The 19659-nt window shown below is 44.0% G+C and overlaps 1 protein-coding gene across 1 annotated transcript in view; it reads right to left on the reverse strand.

The window, feature by feature from the left end:
- UBE2G1 (ubiquitin conjugating enzyme E2 G1) overlaps positions 1–19283 on the reverse strand; it is a 28811-nt gene extending 9528 nt beyond the window's left edge. The window contains exons 1-3 of the mRNA XM_062592560.1: positions 19083–19283; positions 3947–4049; positions 676–773 (exon numbers count right to left, since the gene is read on the reverse strand). Coding sequence (XP_062448544.1) covers positions 676–773; positions 3947–4049; positions 19083–19128 — 247 coding nt within the window. The 5' untranslated portion in view covers positions 19129–19283. The remainder of the gene's footprint in view (positions 1–675; positions 774–3946; positions 4050–19082) is intronic.
- Positions 19284–19659: the final 376 nt, after the last annotated feature.

Raw genomic sequence — 19659 nt, forward strand, 5'->3', positions numbered from 1 at the left:
ATATTACTGTTGTATATTGGAATATAATTTAAGTTGCTGGATTGGAGTCTTCCTGACAAGAATTCTGGTATTTCTAGAGTTTAACTGACACAGTATCAGAATGTCCTCTGTTCACTGTGTTGGTCTCCTCCCAGCTTTTCACATCTGCAACTCAGACACTGACTTTAGAACCTGAAGAACATCCCTCCTTCTCCAGTAAAAACCCTCTTCTGTTTTATGTTACCTTCCCACCTATGTCCAGCAGCCCAGAAATAAAGCTGAAACAGGAATCATCTTCAGAGTGGCTAAAAAGATGCTGTTACTTCATGCGTCACTGGGAGACAAACCTGGGTCTTCTATACTGAACCACCAAATCAGCAATACAGTAAGATGAAGTACTTAGTGGTATGACAAATAGTAGCTAGAAAAATCAAGTTTCTATATATGTAGTACAAAATTCTGGTCTGAGGAGAAGACACCTATATAGTTACCAAGAATTCAAAAAGCTAGCAAAAATACTTTAGGAGCAGTCTCTCAGAGCAGAGTTTAGAAACTATGCAATGGTTACTACTTCTTTTTGAAGTGAAAACAAAGTAAATGCAGAGTTTCATATTTCTGGCCTGAAAATAAATGCGGAAGTGTTTAGTCACAACATTTCTTAGTTGCAAAATACATTAAAACTTCAGTATTTCTTACCATTTGGGTGCCAGATTTCTGTGATGAACTTCATTTTTGGCGGCCTCAGTGGATAGTCTTTTGGAAAAGTAAGATGAGCCTTGAAAACACCACCTTCACTGGGGAATCAAAAATATCTCAGTGGAGTTTCTCGTAAGCTTGAGCTGAAGGCTGGAACTTAATGATGCATCGACATCTTCAGGTTTACCCCTTCCACAGCTTAACACCATTTGGGTAATTAACAGTACCAATATTTTTACATGCCACAAAAGGAGTTTCTATATTGAGATCCTTTCACAAGATATTGCCAGTTCCCTAATGCTTGCTTCTTTTTTAAAATTAGGATGATGTTCCGGAGCAAAAACAAATTCAAAAAAACTGCACAAGAAATCCACCATCTGCAATTACAACCTTAAGGTTTTTTCGCTATTGCATTTGTTAACAATAAAGAGGAAAAAAAAAATAAAGGTGCTGCTAATAACGCCCTTTACTGAGACTAAAGTACAGTCCAGCAGATACCTGCTTGTATTCTTCCTAAAGGACACCTTAGTCTTCATCTCTCAGTATCAGTCTGTAGCAGTAAGTCTTAAAAAATTAGAGCAAAACTTTTTCTTTGCATCTCTAGCACTACTATTTAAAAACTGCTGGTACTACCTTTCCAGCACTTTGCTGGATAGACTCAAACATGACAGTGAGATGTTCCGAGTTACAGTTACCCACTAAACTGGAGAATGGTAAACAGGTATCCAGTTCTCATGTGGGAAGAGGTATACTTAGCTGAGGTAACTGACCTATTTAAATAGTGAGGTTTTGATATCCAGGAACGTTCACTTTTGAGAAGTGTGAAGGCCTGTACCAAAAAGAAAGCCTTACAACATTTGCCCTATTACTGTTATTTCTTGTAACTGATGTTCATAACCAAGTTGGAAATTGCAAAACAGATTTTGTTCAGATTCAGATGAGAATCTGAACAAAACCACGGAAGAAAGCAGTGTGAGATGAGGTGTAGTACGACGAGCCACTCCTCAGTGGCCACACACACAAGAGAACTGTGGTAGGAAAGAGTTGTTCGGTGCATTTATGTTTTCTATATTTGTAATGGAGCAGGAGCCAGTATTTAAAGCCCACAGGCTAATGAGAAAATAAAATTTCTTACCACCAGTAACAAGGAAGATGTGCAGTTTTAACAAGTGTCTGATCTTAAGAAAAACAAACAACCAAATACATCACCAAGTCTAAATGGCTTGCCTCTTAGAAGGCAGCTGAGGAGATGTGAACCAATAGCATTCATCTTTCCACAAATTTCAGAAAGGCAGGCAGTTCCCAGGGAATTCTTGTTCCTGGGAAAGCTAAGAATCCCAGAAACAAGACTGGCTATTCTAACACCCTACTAGTCAAGATAAAGGAGAGTTAGATTACATTTGTCAATAGCTCTAAAGCAGTAGGTCCTTTTCTTGTAGTTTAAGAAAAAAAAGAAAGTTTCTTCCTTCCCTTAAAGGAGCAGATCTAGATAAAGCTACTGAGCTGTGTATGGCATATGCAGTTGTCAAATGATGTGGGGATCCAGGTATAAACACAGACCTGTAACTAGATACACATTAGTAACTAGTTAAAGTGCAGTTGTCCATCAAGAGATGTCAGTGACACTTTTAATCAGCTTTCCCAATATACTGGTCCTAACAGAGCCATTCACCAAATCTAAAGTCTTTCTTAGGTAAATTCAGAAAGAAAAAAAAAAAGAAAGAAAAAAAAAACACAGAATAAGGAATGAGCCTACAGGTAAAAATAATGCTTATTCCCTGGTTAAGTTAGAATATTCTGTTCTACTGCCACAGTAAGATGGATGAGGAAGGAAGGATTCAGTAATACTATCTTGGAAAGCAGTAACTAAGGACTGGAACAGCAGACGGCTTCTTCCTAGGTAAAAGCCTAAAAACAAGCTCAGAACCCTAGGATAAGGATTGGGGAGGGGTAGAGGGAGCGTAAAACCCAACAAGTAAATACAAAACACCACACACACACACCTCCATACATGCTACTGCAATTCTTAGATACATGAGGAAAAGGCTCAGTTAGAAGCAGTATGTCTTTGCTGACAGTATAGAACAGCCATGAGAATATAATGGCTCACAACTAGACTGCTCCAAAGAGGTCACAGAAGTTGGAGATTTGTCTCATGAAAGACTTGAGGAGCACAACATAATGAGCTTGAGAAGCAAAGCATCTGATTACTGCATTTAAGCACTTACTTCAAAGCCTGCAAACAAAGGTTTACGACAACTTGATGTTGTAACTAGAACTGACCTCAAGTAAATGCCACTAGAAGGCTTTTTCTATCAGTAATTTACTACTGGAACAGCTTAATGAAGGAGAGCAATTCATCTGTAAGAGGCACACTTTAAACTGACCTCTTCCAGGCACAAAATCTTTCCCAGGAGCTAGTATCATAAAGAAGCTCTACGAGGAAGAGACAAATCACACTCAATTAGCTAAAGCCTTTGCCCACTCCCTATAAAGAAATAAATCACACTGCACGTACCACAGTGCTTCAGAAATATATAGCTGCATAAACACGGCCAACTAAGTCTGGGAAGAAAAGTGACTGTACAAACTTCATGGTTTTTATGTTAAAATTCCAATTAGAGATCCCAGTTCGTGGGAGCAAGAGAAGAGTTAGGATCTATTAAAGCTTTTTGAAGTCCACTGCAAAAGACTTCCCAACAATTCAACTTTGATCAACATTAACATACCCTTGGTCACACGGGAAAGCTCTCCTTCAGTGAGTTACCAATTATGGAGGATGACACGTCTTGAACTGATGGGACTTCAGGCTAGTTCTATAGCCTGCTGCAGCTTTACAACTACATCCCTCTATTGAGTATTTTCCTGTAATTGCCAGCACTAAGTTGGAATGGCTTAAATTTGTGCTAGTGGCTAACTGAGAACTTCACAGCAATAAGAGCATCAGTAAGAGCACAGCAGGCTGAGTACCTCTGCCTTAAAGGCACAGACAACAGAAGTTGCCTCTTAGCATACCCTATTCTCTCTTGTTTACAGCAGTACACTAAGGGATCTGGGTGGCATTTTTCCCAGAGCAGCAAAGTAGTTTAGAACTTCTACATACCAAATTCAGCTATTTACAGATACTTTACTAGCAACAGAATAACATTACCTAACTTAGTTACCTATAAACTGCTCAGCATGGAGACTTAGGTTAGCTTCTGCTCACTTAGACCAAACTAGAACTAGTAAATCAGTTTGCTTAAGTTTCTGTACAAGTAGCAGTACTTACTATAGTGTATCTGGAGGACCAATAATAAGGACTTCCCATCGATAAAGATCATTGTCATCTATTAAGCCCGCTGAAAAGCCTTCCACTGGATTTTTGTTGAGCTCTGTGTAGAAAGAAAATTTAAGAATGACTTTAGGTGTCTAAGATATGCATTTGCCATTTTTCTTCATGTCCCTACAGGCAGCCAAAAACAAAAACAAAACAAAAAAGCTCGTGATTTGCAATGATTTGGTGCCTACTGACGGACTTATGGTCTGCATGAATATCCTGAACTCCCTACTGCATACAACAGCATATTGTCAAAGTGGAGACACATGGGCTAACTCTAAAGCTATTTGCCAAGTACATCATGAACCAGAGGTCACTTGTCTCAGAAGGGCTGAAAAACAGAACTCAGGACCTGATGATGTGGGCTCCTGAACTAGCTACCGAGTGTCTTCACATTTAAAAAAAAAAAAAAAAAAAAAACAGATTTTCTACAATTAAAAATAACATACTACAAGAACACTGAAGAATCTCATTAAAATAGAATTTATTTTAGCTCCGAGGGGAAAAAAAAAAAAAGAACAAAATCACACCATACTTTTAAACTAACATCCTGCTTCCTTTAAATATTTTCACATTCTAGAAATCAATCATTCGAGACATGTGCCCAGTGCATTTGGGGGATAATGATTCCATACGCTGAACTATTCAGAGGGAACCTATAGGGTGGTGATTCAAGAATGTATGAAAAGCAGCTAAGAGTTGTGGGGTTTTTTTTTTAAATTAAAAAATAGCTTTATCCACTAGTGATAAGCAACATAGGATTTTAACTTACCATAGGCTACTTTATACAGTTACTGACAGATGGAAACTATATCAGGAAACCACTGTGCAAAAGTCAGACCTAGATGTAGACTCCACCAAGCTTGTTTGGAGCCTGCTCCAGCAAGAGAAGTAAGATTTGGAAATAAACAGATCAAATGAGTTCTGCCTAAAATTGAAGTCAGGAGAGAGACTAAGGTGCTGGGGCAGGGGGAGATGTCTTTTAACCATGAGTTTCAAGTCAAAGAGAAGTTTAAATACCCTAATGATGCTAAATTGAAGTCCTTAATCTAATATTTAAACAGTACATATAAAGTCCTGATGAATCTTTGATATTTAGGATAGGAGTAGGGGAGAAGTTTTCTTCAATAGGTCATTTTTTTCCAGTCTAAATCCTTTTTTTTTTTAAGGATTACTACTGCACTTATTTTAATTTGTCAGCTATTATGCAGCCACAATTATTTAAAGATGGCAATGTATGCTTCCACATATACATTCCTTCTATACATTCTTTCTGCACAGACTGAATAGAATGAGCATAAAACACCACTACTGCTAGGCACTACATTTTAGAGGCCCTTAAAAGGTCTTTGGATACACCTCTTCAGTTCAGAAGAGGACTTCTTATCTTTATGAAAAAAAGGCTACCATCAAGTCCAAACCGATTTGCCTGTGAGCTTGCGGGTAACATTGGTCAGTTAGGTTTTGAACCATTCAAAGCATGGTTCAAAGCAAGCTGCAAGAATCAGTTCAAGCCCTAAGCCTCTGAATCCAGAGAGGGGAGGATGGTGGGAGTCCTCACAAGGGACAGTCCTGAACAGGCAGATGACAGGAGTATTGATGTCACTTGGCCACTACCAACTCGAGTCAAATGCATCAGCAATTAGCTCTTAACATATAATGCAGTGTTAAGAAGCAAGAATATTTTCTTAGAAGCTACTCAGTACTGGTTCACATTTCAACTGACAAAGTTGACTATTCACTCTCCAAGGTGTAGAGCAGAGAACAAACATTGGCCTAGATGTATACATTTTTTTTCTCCAAACAAGACAGTACCTGAAAGAACAGGTAATATCACAGGATATTTAACCAAGACACAAATTGCAAAAACAAGTAGTATTACGTGACTCCACTTCTGCTAAGCAGGCCAATTCTCTTCCCACCCTCCCAGGTGCACGAGACACGAAACAGCATAAACTAGAGCAACAACTCTAGGTTTTGGTGAAAGGGACAGAGAATAGGTAACGGCATCACACGACACGAGAATTCAAGTTTGAAAGAAGCTACTGCTGGAGGGGCTACAGACCACTTCACATCCCTGGATCCTGTGCTTCACCAGCCCCTTGCCTACTTCCCTTCAGCAACAGATATGGAAAGCTCTACCACGCTCTACTTGAGTATATGCTGCTTTTTCATGTACAATTACATCTACGTTGTCTATTGCTTGTGCAAAAGAGGATTTCTGCCCTAACCTCTAAGTCATCTTTCTGTGATTACATTTGCTTTACAATAAAGCCACATTTTCCTCTTTGCTACCCCCAATCAGTGAGTGTCCAGCATAACAACTACTGACACTGACAGAAAACATGCAAATTCTAGATTTAAGTACATCACCTTAAGATTTCGAAATTTGCACTTAAGCCTAATAAAATAAACAAATGACACTAAGCTCCCTCATTCCTACATCTCCACAAGGAAAAAAAAAGGTCTAAGCCAAGTTCTCCATGCAAACTGTTAAAATTCAAGCTGCTCTCAATTAGCTTCCGTACTGTTTACTAGTTATCACTTCTCAGTGATAAGACAATAAAACAGGCCTGTCAAAAAACTCAGATTCTGGAAAATTCAGCGAGCTTTTGTCTCCAGACACACCACACTATTCTGAAGCCCAACATGCACTTTTTTTGTGTGTTATTTCCATTTCTTTTTACGTCTGCCTCAGCCTCAAAGTAAGAGCTCTTCCTTACCCTCCACTCCTTTCGGGCATTTTTCATGCCGTTGGTCCCAACGAAAGCCAACTCTCATTGTGACTCACGCTCAAGACCTTGCAGCGCTTACATTGTAAAAGATCTTAGGAGAAAGAATAAGATTGCTGAATGCCAAATCCTGTAATGCAGAAAATCTGTAAACTGTATGGAGGGGACAGCCGTTGACAAAAATCTTCAGTTACAGCCCTTAGGGAAATGTGAGCGTCGCCAATAAACCAAATCACAGAGTTACTACTTTTACTGGAGATGGTATCATTCTCTGCTTATAAAAAAGGATGGGTTTTAGTACTTTCTTTTCACAGTAGCAATAGTGGAAGCATAGCTCAAATAGTTACTGCTTACATAAACACTGCACGGTAAGATAAAACAATGCTTTAAGCTCAAAGTTACCCGTCCTGCAGCACGGATAGAAGTTCAAGCACCTTCTCCAGCAGAATTACAGAGAATAAACCCCTGGAAAATTATATAGATAATCCGGATAACAGAGTTCATTCAACACTAAACTGAAGACTATATTTGGAGGTGGGGGGGCAGCAAAGCAACTCATTCAGGGAAGTTTTGCACTCGAATGTGGGGAAAAAAAAAAAACACCCTCAGCTGCTTTACCCTGGTTAGCTGTAAGCTGCTACTTGTTAAGACTTGTGAAAGTTGAGGCCTAGTTTGGGGGGGGGGGGGGGGGAAAGGGGTGTTTTCTGGTTTTCTTTCCCCCTCCCCCCTTCTTTTCATTTGTTTGCCCCTTTTTCCTCGTCTTTCTCCTGGATATAGCCAGTGCTGCATATCAGAAAGGTTAGCTAGAAGAAGTGCCCACCTCTTCATGAGTCTCAGGAATTAGTGAAACCTTTATCCAGCTCTAAGTACCAAAACCCCAAACAAATAGCGATGAAACTCTGTGGCAAGAAAGGAGCAGATGCCCCACGCTGGGTAGGGCCTGCTGCTAGGCAGACAGACTGCTCTGCCCACCGACCAGAGCCTCCAGCAGCACTGACACTGCAGTCAAGAAAACAGGCCACCTGCTCTTCATGTCTGTCATTTCCCACCAAGGAAAGCAGTTAACCACTTGCAGGCTGAGCAAGTGGCTTCCTGTGTGGACGAGTGTGGTTCATGAAGCAAAGGATCCAATCCTACCCACAAGGAGCGGGGAGGAGGAACAAGCCCTTAATGTGGGCCCTCTACAAAGCCCTCTGAGCAGCCAGCATATAAGTCTTAGAAAAGAAGAAGTCTCACACCTATGAAGAACCATATCCCTCAAAAAGTTACGTTTCAACTTCTACTTTGGAGGTTTGTTTAGCTAGAGATAATCCTGTATTTTTTGTAATACAAGCCTGAGTATGTTGAAAAATTCCCACCATCTGTGTCCAAATTTAAGTGCAACTTTCTTGCTACTATTTTGCAGCATGCACTGTGGTTTAATATTTAAACCAGTCTTCTCTGCATTTGAGGGTTTATGTAAGAGAAGTTTTTCTTCCCAGAAAAAAAAAAGAAAAAGAAAAAGAAAAGAAATTCTTACATTTGTTCCAGAAGCAGTGTCAGGTAGAGTCCCGGGAGCTCAAGCTGACAGCACAAACCTGGGTAGGTGCCAAGTAGCAGCATACCAGGAAAAGACTCCGATGGCCTGCTTATATATTATTTAGACATTCAGTTCCTTTAACCCCACTGCTGAATCTATACCCGATTTGGGAGACATGGAAGACTACAGGCCCATAATCCAACAAAGTTGTTTAAATCTAGAACAGACTTTAATAGCTAGCCTCCCACATAACCTGGCAGTGCAACAACACACTGCTTCTCTAGTGGTTTAGTTTCAGTAAACCAGAACTAAGTTACTGTTGCCTTAAACTTGAGCCAATACAGTGCCGTGAGTTGCGCTTCCAGTTTTCAGTGTTCAGTTTACACCAAAGTACCAACATTCCCACACTCACTAAAACTGCCTCTATATAAGCCAAGAGACTTTTACAAATCCAAAAGAAAAACAGCATCAACAAAAGTGACTAAGCAGAAGCAGCCCCATGGCTGCATGCAGCAGCTATGTACGGCATCTAAACTTTTCAGCTTGCCATTTCAGCCAGCCAGCCACTGCATATGAATACTTCAGAGTACTGTAACTTGTATTACAGAAGAAAGCTTTCAAAAAAAAAATATAAGCTTCTATAGTGTTTTTAGATAGCAGCCTCTTCATTAAGTTACATACAGCCTGGGGTTTGTGCAGTCAGTGGGCTAAGTTCAGAAAAATAAATGCAGTCTGAGCAGCCTAAACCCTCAGTTAAGGCTACTGGAGAAGTCATTAGCTAGCTACCGGAGAGCCAACTCCCAGAACCAGGCAGAAATGGGCCATACCAGAGGCTGAAGTCAAACAGGTTCGTCTCTTTCTTGGTCACCTTTTGAATGCCTCAGCACTAATCCAGAAGCTTCTGAGGTGTGCATACACTGCAAAATCATTATGTGAGATTCCTTTTCTGTACACCACGCTGCAACTTCCATATAGGTACATTACTTAACTGAGGTCAGTTATGACTTCCAGGACTTTCCCTTCTGTCTACATTCCGGTTCCAAATCTTTGATTCTAGAAGATTAGGGCTGGGTTACTGTTGAAGCAACATGATCTCCTTGCAAAGACATATTCCAAGAGCACTCCATATTATCTACTTTCATCATGTTCTGTCTTGCTCCACAAGCTCATTCAAGAAGTATTAGTTCAGCAAAAAGAGCAGATACGAAAGATGCACATTATTGGTAGCCACTATGGCAGTGACAAGCAAGATAGCAATTAAGACGTGGAAAAGTCTTAGTCTTACAAATGCATTTCTAATTATTTGGGAGTCAGGCTGAAGTAGTAAACACAAATCTGTGTTAAAAAGGTCTCTATCAAACAGTTCAGTAGCTGCTCTAGATTTGGCCCTTCACTTTAGCCTAGTAACAAACTGATTTCTGATACTCTGCACATCACCCTCTGTGGATAACAGCAGCATTATGAAACTCTGCAAATCTACTTCTCCTCTCAGTTTAGAGGCTTGGGCGGGGGGGGGGGGTTGCACTATTAGTGTTAACAGGACAAGTTGCTCACTGACATTTTCTCAATGCAGTGAAACACAGCTTAACACACTGCTGCATCACCCTGCTTTGCTTGCTCTCTCCTCACTTACACCAGTTCAGCCTTCCAGGGATTTGCATAGTGAATCAGGTTTTGGAGAGATGGAGGACAAAGTGGTCATTGTATTTATTAATCCAAATCAATTTTAGTAAAGTTCACAACTCAGCTCCACAAACAGCAGCACTAGCCCTAGTGAAGGGGCAGAAGCTACTGAAACTGCCACAACAGGCCTATAGATGAAGTCCATAGTTCAGAGAAACTTGAATGGATGGAGACTGGGGTTCTTTTGCTACTGAAGCATCATATTATTCTAGATATGAGGTAAGAATCAAGTTTCCTGACCATATATATTCTGTATCTCATCATTTGCATAAGCTATGGCTTACCTAAAGATAGACAATCAAAAGCTGACTCTTACCATACCAGTTGGAAGCTTATGGGTCTTCAGAGTTGTCTCAGTTCTTAAGAAATTCCCCATAGTCCCTGAAGTCTACTGAGGCAGCCGCTGACAGACATTATCAATGTTCCTTCAGGCACCTATCTCAAATTAAAGGTCTCAAAGCCAGATCTCTCATGTAAACTCATGATTAGGTCACAGATATCCATCTCTCTCTGACCCCACGACCCAGTTTACACAGCTCACAACCTGTTCCCAGACATCATCTTACCAGAGTCCTAAAGACTGGCAAGAAGAGGGATGACCCACTGAAACATGTTCTTTCTGTAGCTCTCTTCATACACAGATCTTCCAAGCACAGTCAAACCAGTCCTTCTTCAACACGTCACACAAGCATAAACACAAGGAAGGTCTCTTTTCCCTCTCCACCTATGTCTTTGCTATTACAGAAAAGTCTCTGCAAATTGTAACAGCAGAGAGCTACACATCTACCAAGTCTGCAAGTCTTTTCTCAAGATGTTTCTTTCCCGTCTGAACTAGCACGCACAGAACACTGGAAATTCAGATGTTTTCACCAGTACATTTTATTATCCATAGATTTAAGATTTTGAAATACTTTTACTTCCAGAGTTAAGACTTTCTCAGCAGTAAGCTCAGAACACATTTTCATGTTAACATTAGTCATGTAATTTTGGTAGAAATAGAGAAATAAAGCATTTCCTGAATTGCCTAGATTGCTCAAAACATGCTTTCTGTATCCTATCATGCCAGAACCTATCACAATTACACCACTTGATTTAAAAAGGAGATCTGTAAAAACATGCCAGCAAGGAAAGGGGAGGGGGGGGAGGAAGGGAAGAAGGGGAGAGGTAAGAGAAAAGAAAGAACTAGGAGAGGCAAGAGAAGTACAGGAACCCTGATTATAAGTCCATGCTTGAACGAAAGCAAGTCTCCCACTGGGTAACATTACCCAGAAAGCGATCTACAGCAAGAGGCCACATTCATCCACCACACTCAGTATAAGAGATGTGCTACCTTCTTTTTCGCCCTCAGGGTCTGATGAGTGTTTTTGTTGTTAACAAGAGTAAAGACAAGTGTTAGGCAGGTACATGACTCTGTCCATATTTGAGATGATCACAGTCTTTAGTTGACAGAAATCTATTCAGGATAAGTAGTTCCCTAGACTCCACTGATTATCTCATCCCAAAGCAGATGTCAAAAACAGGTCAGAAGACTCACTCTCTGAAAGTGCTTATTTCTCTTACCTAAACATCTGTAGCTCCCTAGACTCCTTTTTATATCGCACACTGCTGGAATCTGACACAACTGTCAGCCTAGCTGTCAGTCATATGAATGTAGTTGAACCTATAGCTGTTCACAAACTACCAGTATCTTAAAGTTACAAAAAGAAAATCCCATTCAAGTATCTTCTGAGCAGCCAATAACAGGCATCAGTTATTAAACTTGACTCTTGAGCAGAATGAAGAGCTCTAGTACCTGTGCGTGGTTTATGTACAGGAATGGAATGGGATTCCAAGATACCCACTAGAAAAATCTGTGTCACAAGACTAAGCCATAGGGAGGTGCTAGCATCTAAGGACTTTGTCAGCTCTCCCCATAACATGTATAAGTAGTTGTGCAAATCACGGACACTTTTCTGGCTTATTTTCTCTTGCTTGTAAGATCAGGATATGCAAACCAATCATTCATTCGAGCTACACTGTTATTTAGAACTGTTTTAAGTGACTCCTCACAACATCAAGTGTTGTCTCATACTTGGTGCTGCTCTAACTACAATGCCAACAAGTTTCACATACTAGATATTGTGATGAGTGCATGAAAATAGTTTTCCATCAAGTGACAATTCACATTAAGGAAGACTGAGCTGCTCTTTCTATCATTCTAAACCAGATCAAGCACTGCTAACGTTCATGCCCAGGAGAGCACTATTTTTACGGAATCCTATTTCATTTAGATTGCTATACTTAGTGTTCTCACAGGATCTGGATATCTGATCTCTGTTCCAGCTGATCTGCCTTGGATCTGAGAAGAAGTAAATACGAATATTTACATTTGCAGAGTAGCCTAGAGCTCAGACCTACTAGATTCCTTAAATGAAAGCTATTGCCAAGACCAGTTTTCTGACAAATAACCATACACCACTGAAAACCTGAAGCACAACACAGTTGCAAAGTGGCAATAGCTTAGGTCTGCAACCTAAAGCATTGCCCAACTTTTCTCTTTGCTGACCAGATTCTTGGCTGGCACAAAAAGCAGGCAGGGTTTCAAGAGACACATGCTCTCACCTCTTCTCCCAAATCACCCACTCTTCCTTTGCTCAGACTGAACTTTCTACATTCACTTTAGTATTTGATTAGTTCATACTTTCAAAACAGCAGATGGGAGATGCCTTTCAGTTCCAGTTAAGTTTCAGTCTTTTCGATGGGGGGGGGGGGGGGGGGTAGGGGAGGAGGGAGGGAAATGCTTCCATCCTACTCCATACCAGTACTTCCTGAAGTTTACTTCTGGAGAATATCCCGTGTGCTTAAAGATCACCAAAAACCCCAGCCTTCAAGGTAGCAAACAACATCTAGATCAGAACAGAGGTTGCATTGAACACATTAGCAGAAGAAAATTTAGCAGAACACCTATGTATGTAAAAGTTGTTTGCCTAGAAAAGTTTGGATTCTCAAACTGTTTAGAATAGTAAGGCTTGGGAAAAAAGTAATCAGTATCTAACTTCAAAAGAGATCAACTATCCTATCTTAGCTGAATGTGTATGTAGTGTTTCAAGTCTCTTATGTAAAAGAAATCAGGAAGAGATACAGAAGAGTCAAGGCAAAAATCAGTTGCAATTACAATAGACAGTTTTATTTGAGGACTTTTAGCTCTACTTGATTCATCTCAAATCAGCTTTAGACTAGAGGGGAAAAAAAACAACACTATGGCAAGTCAATCAATTTCTTGTTGTTTACATTTCTCTAGCAGATAGTTCTTTAACACTGAAGTTAAAATCACTAGCAACAGAAACATAACACAAAATCGTTTCATAGAATTGGATGATTTAGTAACTCCAAATAGTGATCTTATCAAGAAATCAGGAATTTGAGGAAAGTATTTTTGCACAGGCATTGATTTTACTTCATGCTTAATAGCACCTCCAGCAGTATTCCCTCATTCCAGCATTCTCTAGGAGAACAGAATAATCATTTTGCTGTCAGATCTGGATACGTCAGTACTTCAGTGCAGCTTACAACGTGTAGTTTTGGGGGAGCAAAGAAGAAAAGAACTAGTTTTATAATCAGCTTCTTACCCAAGAAGTTAGTACACTAAGAGAACCAATTGGCTGTTAATATACCTAATCCCTTAAAGAGGTGAGCTTATAAAGTAGGTTTTTACTGGTGGGCAGCTCATCCTGTTCAAGCAAGCGGTCAAGTCATCAAGCCCCTCCACCTTATATTTAGCTTAACCTCACTTTCCAAAACTGCCAGCAGCCCTGAACTCTTGCTCTGGTGACTGCAGTCATAAATACTCTTTTCCTTCTGAAGGTTCAGATGTTTCAAATATTCCTGTTGCATGGATAACTAACCTGTGGCTAGTGAAGATCACCACAAGTTGCATTCATTATGTTATTTGCAGCACAATAGAAATTCAGGCTGCTTGTATTGTTCAGGCTCTAGTCACTGCAACAAGGCACGTGTTTCAGCAACGATGTTATCTATAAACTCACTGTGAGCACGGTAGCTTTGATGCTTCTGTCAGCACATCCTCACAAGGAACAGAATTATCTTATCTGCTATAAGGAGGCCCTACACTGCAGGAGTGTTAAGGTAAGTGGTACACACAGGTTATATATCTAAGCATCCCAAAAAGCATCAGTGAAGATTGTTAAAAGTTATCTAAAAAATATCAGCAATTTCATTTCAAAAAGGCATTTAAGTTTGAGAAGTGCAGGACCTTGTAGTCTTCACAATTTAAGCTAATATAGAATTTCTTGTTAGACAGACAGGTCTCTTCAAGGGAGCAAACAGAAGACCAGCATCAACTTAGTAATTCAGATCAGTGCCACTCAAGTTATTACCTTGTTCTAAGCCAGGAAATAGCCAGTACACAGTTGTAACCAAACACTTACACCACCAGCCAACCAAGGAGATATAGATATGCCATCTCCACTTCAATCCACAAAGTGATCTAATTCCATAGTTCTCTCAGAATTTATTATTCAAGTATTTTAAATGGAAATCCTATTTGATTGCCAGAAATTCAACTAGCTTAATGTTGTACTACAAGATTTTTCCACAGGAGGAAATAAGGATTGTTAGAAAACTGTATTAAATACTTAATGTGACAGTGCAACCTGTTAATTTTTAACTAGAAAATTTTGCTTTGAAATAGGAGCTGTATACACTTTAGACAGAAATAATGCTGCATTTCTCATGTTTGAGAAAGGATGCCAAAAACCATACTCGAGATACAGGAGTTGCCATGCCCTCGTTGGCCGAAGCTTTACTGTGTTGAAAACGGTCCGTTTTCAACACCCCATGTTTATGTTAAAGAGAACTTGCACTTCTGGTTCCACTGTGCTCTACCAATTTAACTGCATCCTCTCCAGATGATTTTGCTGTATGAAGTAGACAAGTCTGCCTACTCTAACAAGTCTATGTCAGCACAGATTTGGCAGAAAGATGAAATAAAGCCATTTAGATAAATGCTGCCATCTGCAAAACCCTTGGGCTTGCTTGATAGATCTGGAGACCAGAAGGGTAGCTTTAAACTCTCAACTGCTTCTCTCAAAAGAAAAGCATTCAGTTTTGGAGCTGTAGGGAAAATGCAGTTTACATCCCACACTTTTTTGCAGGGAAGAACAGGTGAGGGAGTGGCAGCCAGCCAGACACTCCACTGGTCTAGTGCTATGTTCACCCACCTGATGTAGACTTCTAAGTTTAGAGGCACCTCATTCTTATATTTTTTCTGTACATAACCCATCAGGGGAAAAAAAGATGGGCTGCAACTTCGATTTTGTATTATTACCCATTAATAACAAGGTGTTTTTCTCCTTCAAAGAAGAAGGGTCCACACGAGCAGATATGTACACTGCATTTTAACAGATTTCCAGGAACTGCTGGATCTTGCAATTAAGTTTGAGAAAAAGCAGCCATTTAGTTCTACCAACATCCATGCACAAGACCTTCCCTTCAGCTGTCAGCCTGCACTCTAAGTACTAATGCTTAGACTGGCTTTGACAGAGATCTCCACTCAGTAGTTCCTTTACACCCCCAAAAATAAGTAAATAAAAGAAACCTACCCAGTGTTCCAACTCCCTCAATTTGAGCTGCTCTTGTATCTAAAGGTGGGCAGGCACATTTAGATACAAGACAATTACTATATATCTCAGTGGTATAGGTCAATATTTCACTAACAAAGGCATTGAGGCTACTTGCTATTAAAAAAAAAAAAAAAAAAGAAACCTATGAAGTTATGTTTTGAGACTGCCACTAAATATCCTCTCTCAGAGGATTATAATCCTCTGAGAACATACAACATGCTTGTCTTTTTATGTAGTATCTGTGGGGCTGTGGTACCAGTTACCTGCTGAAGTTAAGTCAGCTTGTTCCAGAAGAGTGAGAAATCTGTCTTTTTAACACTTACTGGAGCAACTCGGGACTGTGCTGTCAAGTTTCCTTTGTTTTCTGATAAAACCCTCAGTTTTTTGACAACCCTCTGGTTGTCAAACCCTCTCGGTCTGACAACCGAGAAGGCCTTCTAGTTTAATCTCGTCTTTATTATCGTTAATTCTGGAAACTCCTCTAAAACCCCACACAACCTTCATTAAAGTGCCGCATATACGTATCCTCCCCATAATGCCTTTATTAAAAACCAAAGCATACAGGAGTCAAAACAGGTAACAGTTCTAGAAACTGCAGGTTTACCTTCTTTTCTTCCCTTGTCATTTTTCCCACCCTCCTAACATTAGAAATATCCATCTAGTATCTCCTCATACATTAGGGAGTTGTTATACTCAACTGTTCCACCATATTCGGAGTTTTAGGTCCCCCTTACAATCTCCCTTCACTTCCAGATATCTTGCTCCAAGTCTAACAGCTCCAATTTCAGATCTCTTGTGCTTGAATAATGCTACTTCAGTGAACAAGTAATCCAAACCAATCTAAGCCAATTTAGATCACACAACTCATCTCCACCACCTGTTTATTGTCCTGCAAAACCCAACCAACTAGATACAACCAATGATTCACCATATTTGATATAATGCAAAAGCTGCCTGTAGTGGGGCTGAAATATCAGCCCCATCAGGAGGGAGAATACCACAGTGTTGATTTTTGTTTTGAGGTAGAACAAGTATTGTGGTGTAAACAAACAGAGACTTTGGAGCAGCTCAGACTTGGAAGAAGACAGCCAGCAGTAGGGAAGGAAGATCAGACATCATGAAGCGCTGTCTCCGCATTGGAACTTCAAGTAGCCTGCCATCAGAAAAAGTAGTGTCAGAGTCCAGTTTCAGCTCAGTTCAGACGTTACCTAGGTTATTAAATATGGAAGAAACTGTTTTCCTTCTCAGGTTAGTAATTATTCCAGACAGGACTTCTGAAGAGTTCAAGACACCCACCACACTGAATTGTGCACTTTCGCAATCACTTTTAATATGGCTTCAGATTTTTTATCCACATAGGAAGATACCAACAGGATTAACATTACTTAGAACAGAAAACCCCACAAAATGGTTGTACGTTACATGCAAAAGGTTGCAGTTGAGTCAGCACAGTTGAATCAGTATCAGCAAGAGAGGCAACTGGAAAAGCTTACCACTTTTTACTACTGCATATAAAACCTTCAGAAGGGAGTGAGCAGGAAGATTTGGGGGTTAACTTCTACGAACCTAACATAATCTACAAGTCCATCCAAGTATCCAACCACCATAGACCGTCTTAAGACCTCAAAGGAGAAAGAGGTAGAGGGGGAGGGGAAGAGAACAACAACAAGCACTACTATACAACAGAAGCTGACAGCTAACCCTCACTTTTGGAAAAAAACAATCCTAGTAACTAGGAACAAACAGCTGAGGAATTATATTAAGTTACCAAACACTCGTTTTTACCAGCCTAGAGAGCAACTGTTCTACGCTACTTCTCCCATAAAGAGATCACTTATAAGAGAGTGAAGCTTCGCATCAAACACGGTCCAGCGCTCCTGCAAGTCTACTGCTGCTAGCATATGTCAACACGCAGGCACCCCACAGCACGCAGACAGCAACTTCTGTGGTTACTACGGCAGTAAGAGGTGTGCTCATGTTCAGGAGCGCAGTCACAGTAAGTATGATAAGCCTCAAGTTTTTTTTTTATTATTATTTATTTATTTTAAAGGAATGTCACCTTAGAGGGGATAGAAGAATTTCCACTCTGTAATTGGCTGCGTTTAAGCTGTGAACTTACTGTCAGCAAGTACGGCCAGGAGATGCGTTTGCTCGCATCTCCAGCGCTACGGCCCAGCGGGCCGGGCCGGGCCGGGCCGGGCCGGGCCCCGTAAGTCTGCCCCCTCTCCGCGAGCGGGGCGCGCTGCTCCCCCCATCCCACCGCGGACCGCGCTACCGCCGCCCGGGCCAAACGCCTCCGCCAGGAGCTCCGCGGCCGCGCCGTGACCGCGGCCCTTCGCACGGCCGCTCAAACTTCAGCCCCGGCCGCGCTGGCCTGACTTTAGGTACACCTAGCACACATTGCCTTATCTGGGTATGGAGCAATTTCCACGCCGGGGACAAAAAAGGCAATCGGATTCGCCCGGGGGCCAGCCCCGGCGGCGCGGCGCGGCGCAGAGGGGGCGGCCCGGCCGCCGCCGCCCCGGCGGCATGTGCGAGGGGGGAGGGCGCGAAGCGGGCGGGCTCCGCGCCGGCTGCCGGCTCGTTTCTCTTTAAACCTGGCAGCCAGCGACACATGGAGCCGCATTGTGCGCCCGCCGCCGGGCGGCCCCGCGCCTGCGCGCCGCCGGCCGGGCCGGGCCGAGCCGGGCCGGGCCAGGTCCCCGCGGCGGCGCCGGGCCGGCACAAAGGGAGCCCGGCGGGGGGGCCGGGGGGGGGCACCGCGCACCAGCGACTCGGGAAGCGGAGCCGCGACCCCGCTCCCCCACCAGGCCCGCGGCGCCGTCCCTTCCTGTCCCCGGCCGCCAGCTCCTCCTCCCCCGGCGCCGTCCCGCCCTCTCGCCCCGGCAGAGCCCCTCGCCCCTCCCCGCCGCGGGCAGCCCCGCTCGGCCACCCCGGGGCCCGCTGCCCTCCGCCGGGCCGCGGCTCCGCTCCCGACAACAAAGGCGAGCGGGCTCCCCGGGCCGCCGCCGCCCGCGGCGCCCTGCGCGGCCCCGAGCGCCGCTTCCAGGCACCGACCCCCCCCCCCCCCCGCCCCAGCACCCCCCGCCGGGGGCGGTTTCGGGGGCTGACAGACCCCCCGCGCCACGCGCAGCCACCCGCGCCGCGGCTGCGGGGCCGCGAAGCGCCTCCGGCCTCCTCCCCTCACCCCACCCCACCTCCCCCCCGGAGCGGCGGTGCGGCCCTCCCCTCCCCTCCCCGCCGGCCCGGGCAGGTCCCGCTCCGCCGGCGCGGTGGGGGCAGCGCGAGGACGGCTGCCCGCGGGCGGCCCTCGCACCCCTCCCCCCGGCGGGGACCGCCAGGCCGCCTCCCCCTCCCCCTCCCGGCCTAGTTCCCTCGGCTCCCGGCCGGGCGGGGAGCGGCGCGGGGGGGCCGTAATCTCCCCTTCCCCCCCTGCCCTCACACGCGCGCCGCCCCCTCCCCCCCGCGCAGGCCCCGGCCCGCCGCCTCCGCCCGCTGCTCGCCGCGGCGGCTCGCCGCCGGGGCCCCGGTACCTGCTAGTTGTCTCCGCAGTAGCAAGGCGGACTGGAGCTCCGTCATTCTCCCCCGCTCTGCCCGCGGAGGGAGTCGCGGGGACGGCGCGGCTCCTGGTGCTGCGAGCGCCCGACGAGGCGGCGGCGAGTGGCCCTCAGCCCGCCCGCACCGCGCCCCGCGGGGGTCTGGCTCCGCGCCGGCCGCCGCCGCCACAGCACGCAGGGTCCCTGGCAGGGGCGCGCGCCCGTGGCTCCGTGCCGCCCTCCTCCACCTCCTCCTCCACCTCCTCCTCCTCGCCGCCACCTCCTCCTCCCCCCGCCCGCCAGGAATTTCACTGCACTCCGGGCCGCGGCGCGCAGGCGCACTCCGGCTCGGCCGCCGGCCGTTCCGCGCCGCCATCTTGGGAGGGGACGTGGGGGCCGGGAGGAGGGGCCAGCCGCCGCTCGGCCGCCATGTTGAGGAGGTCATATCCTTTATTTATTTCCCCCCTTCCTTGCCTCGCTCCTGTCTTTTTAATTCCTGGGCTGCAGGGAGGGAAGGAGCGGCTGGCGAGGAGGGCTTTCCTCAGCACGGGCTCAGGGCGACCTGCTCTCCGCA

The sequence above is a fragment of the Rhea pennata genome, chromosome 20 (assembly GCF_028389875.1).
Source record: "Rhea pennata isolate bPtePen1 chromosome 20, bPtePen1.pri, whole genome shotgun sequence".
Lineage (NCBI taxonomy): Eukaryota > Metazoa > Chordata > Aves > Rheiformes > Rheidae > Rhea > Rhea pennata.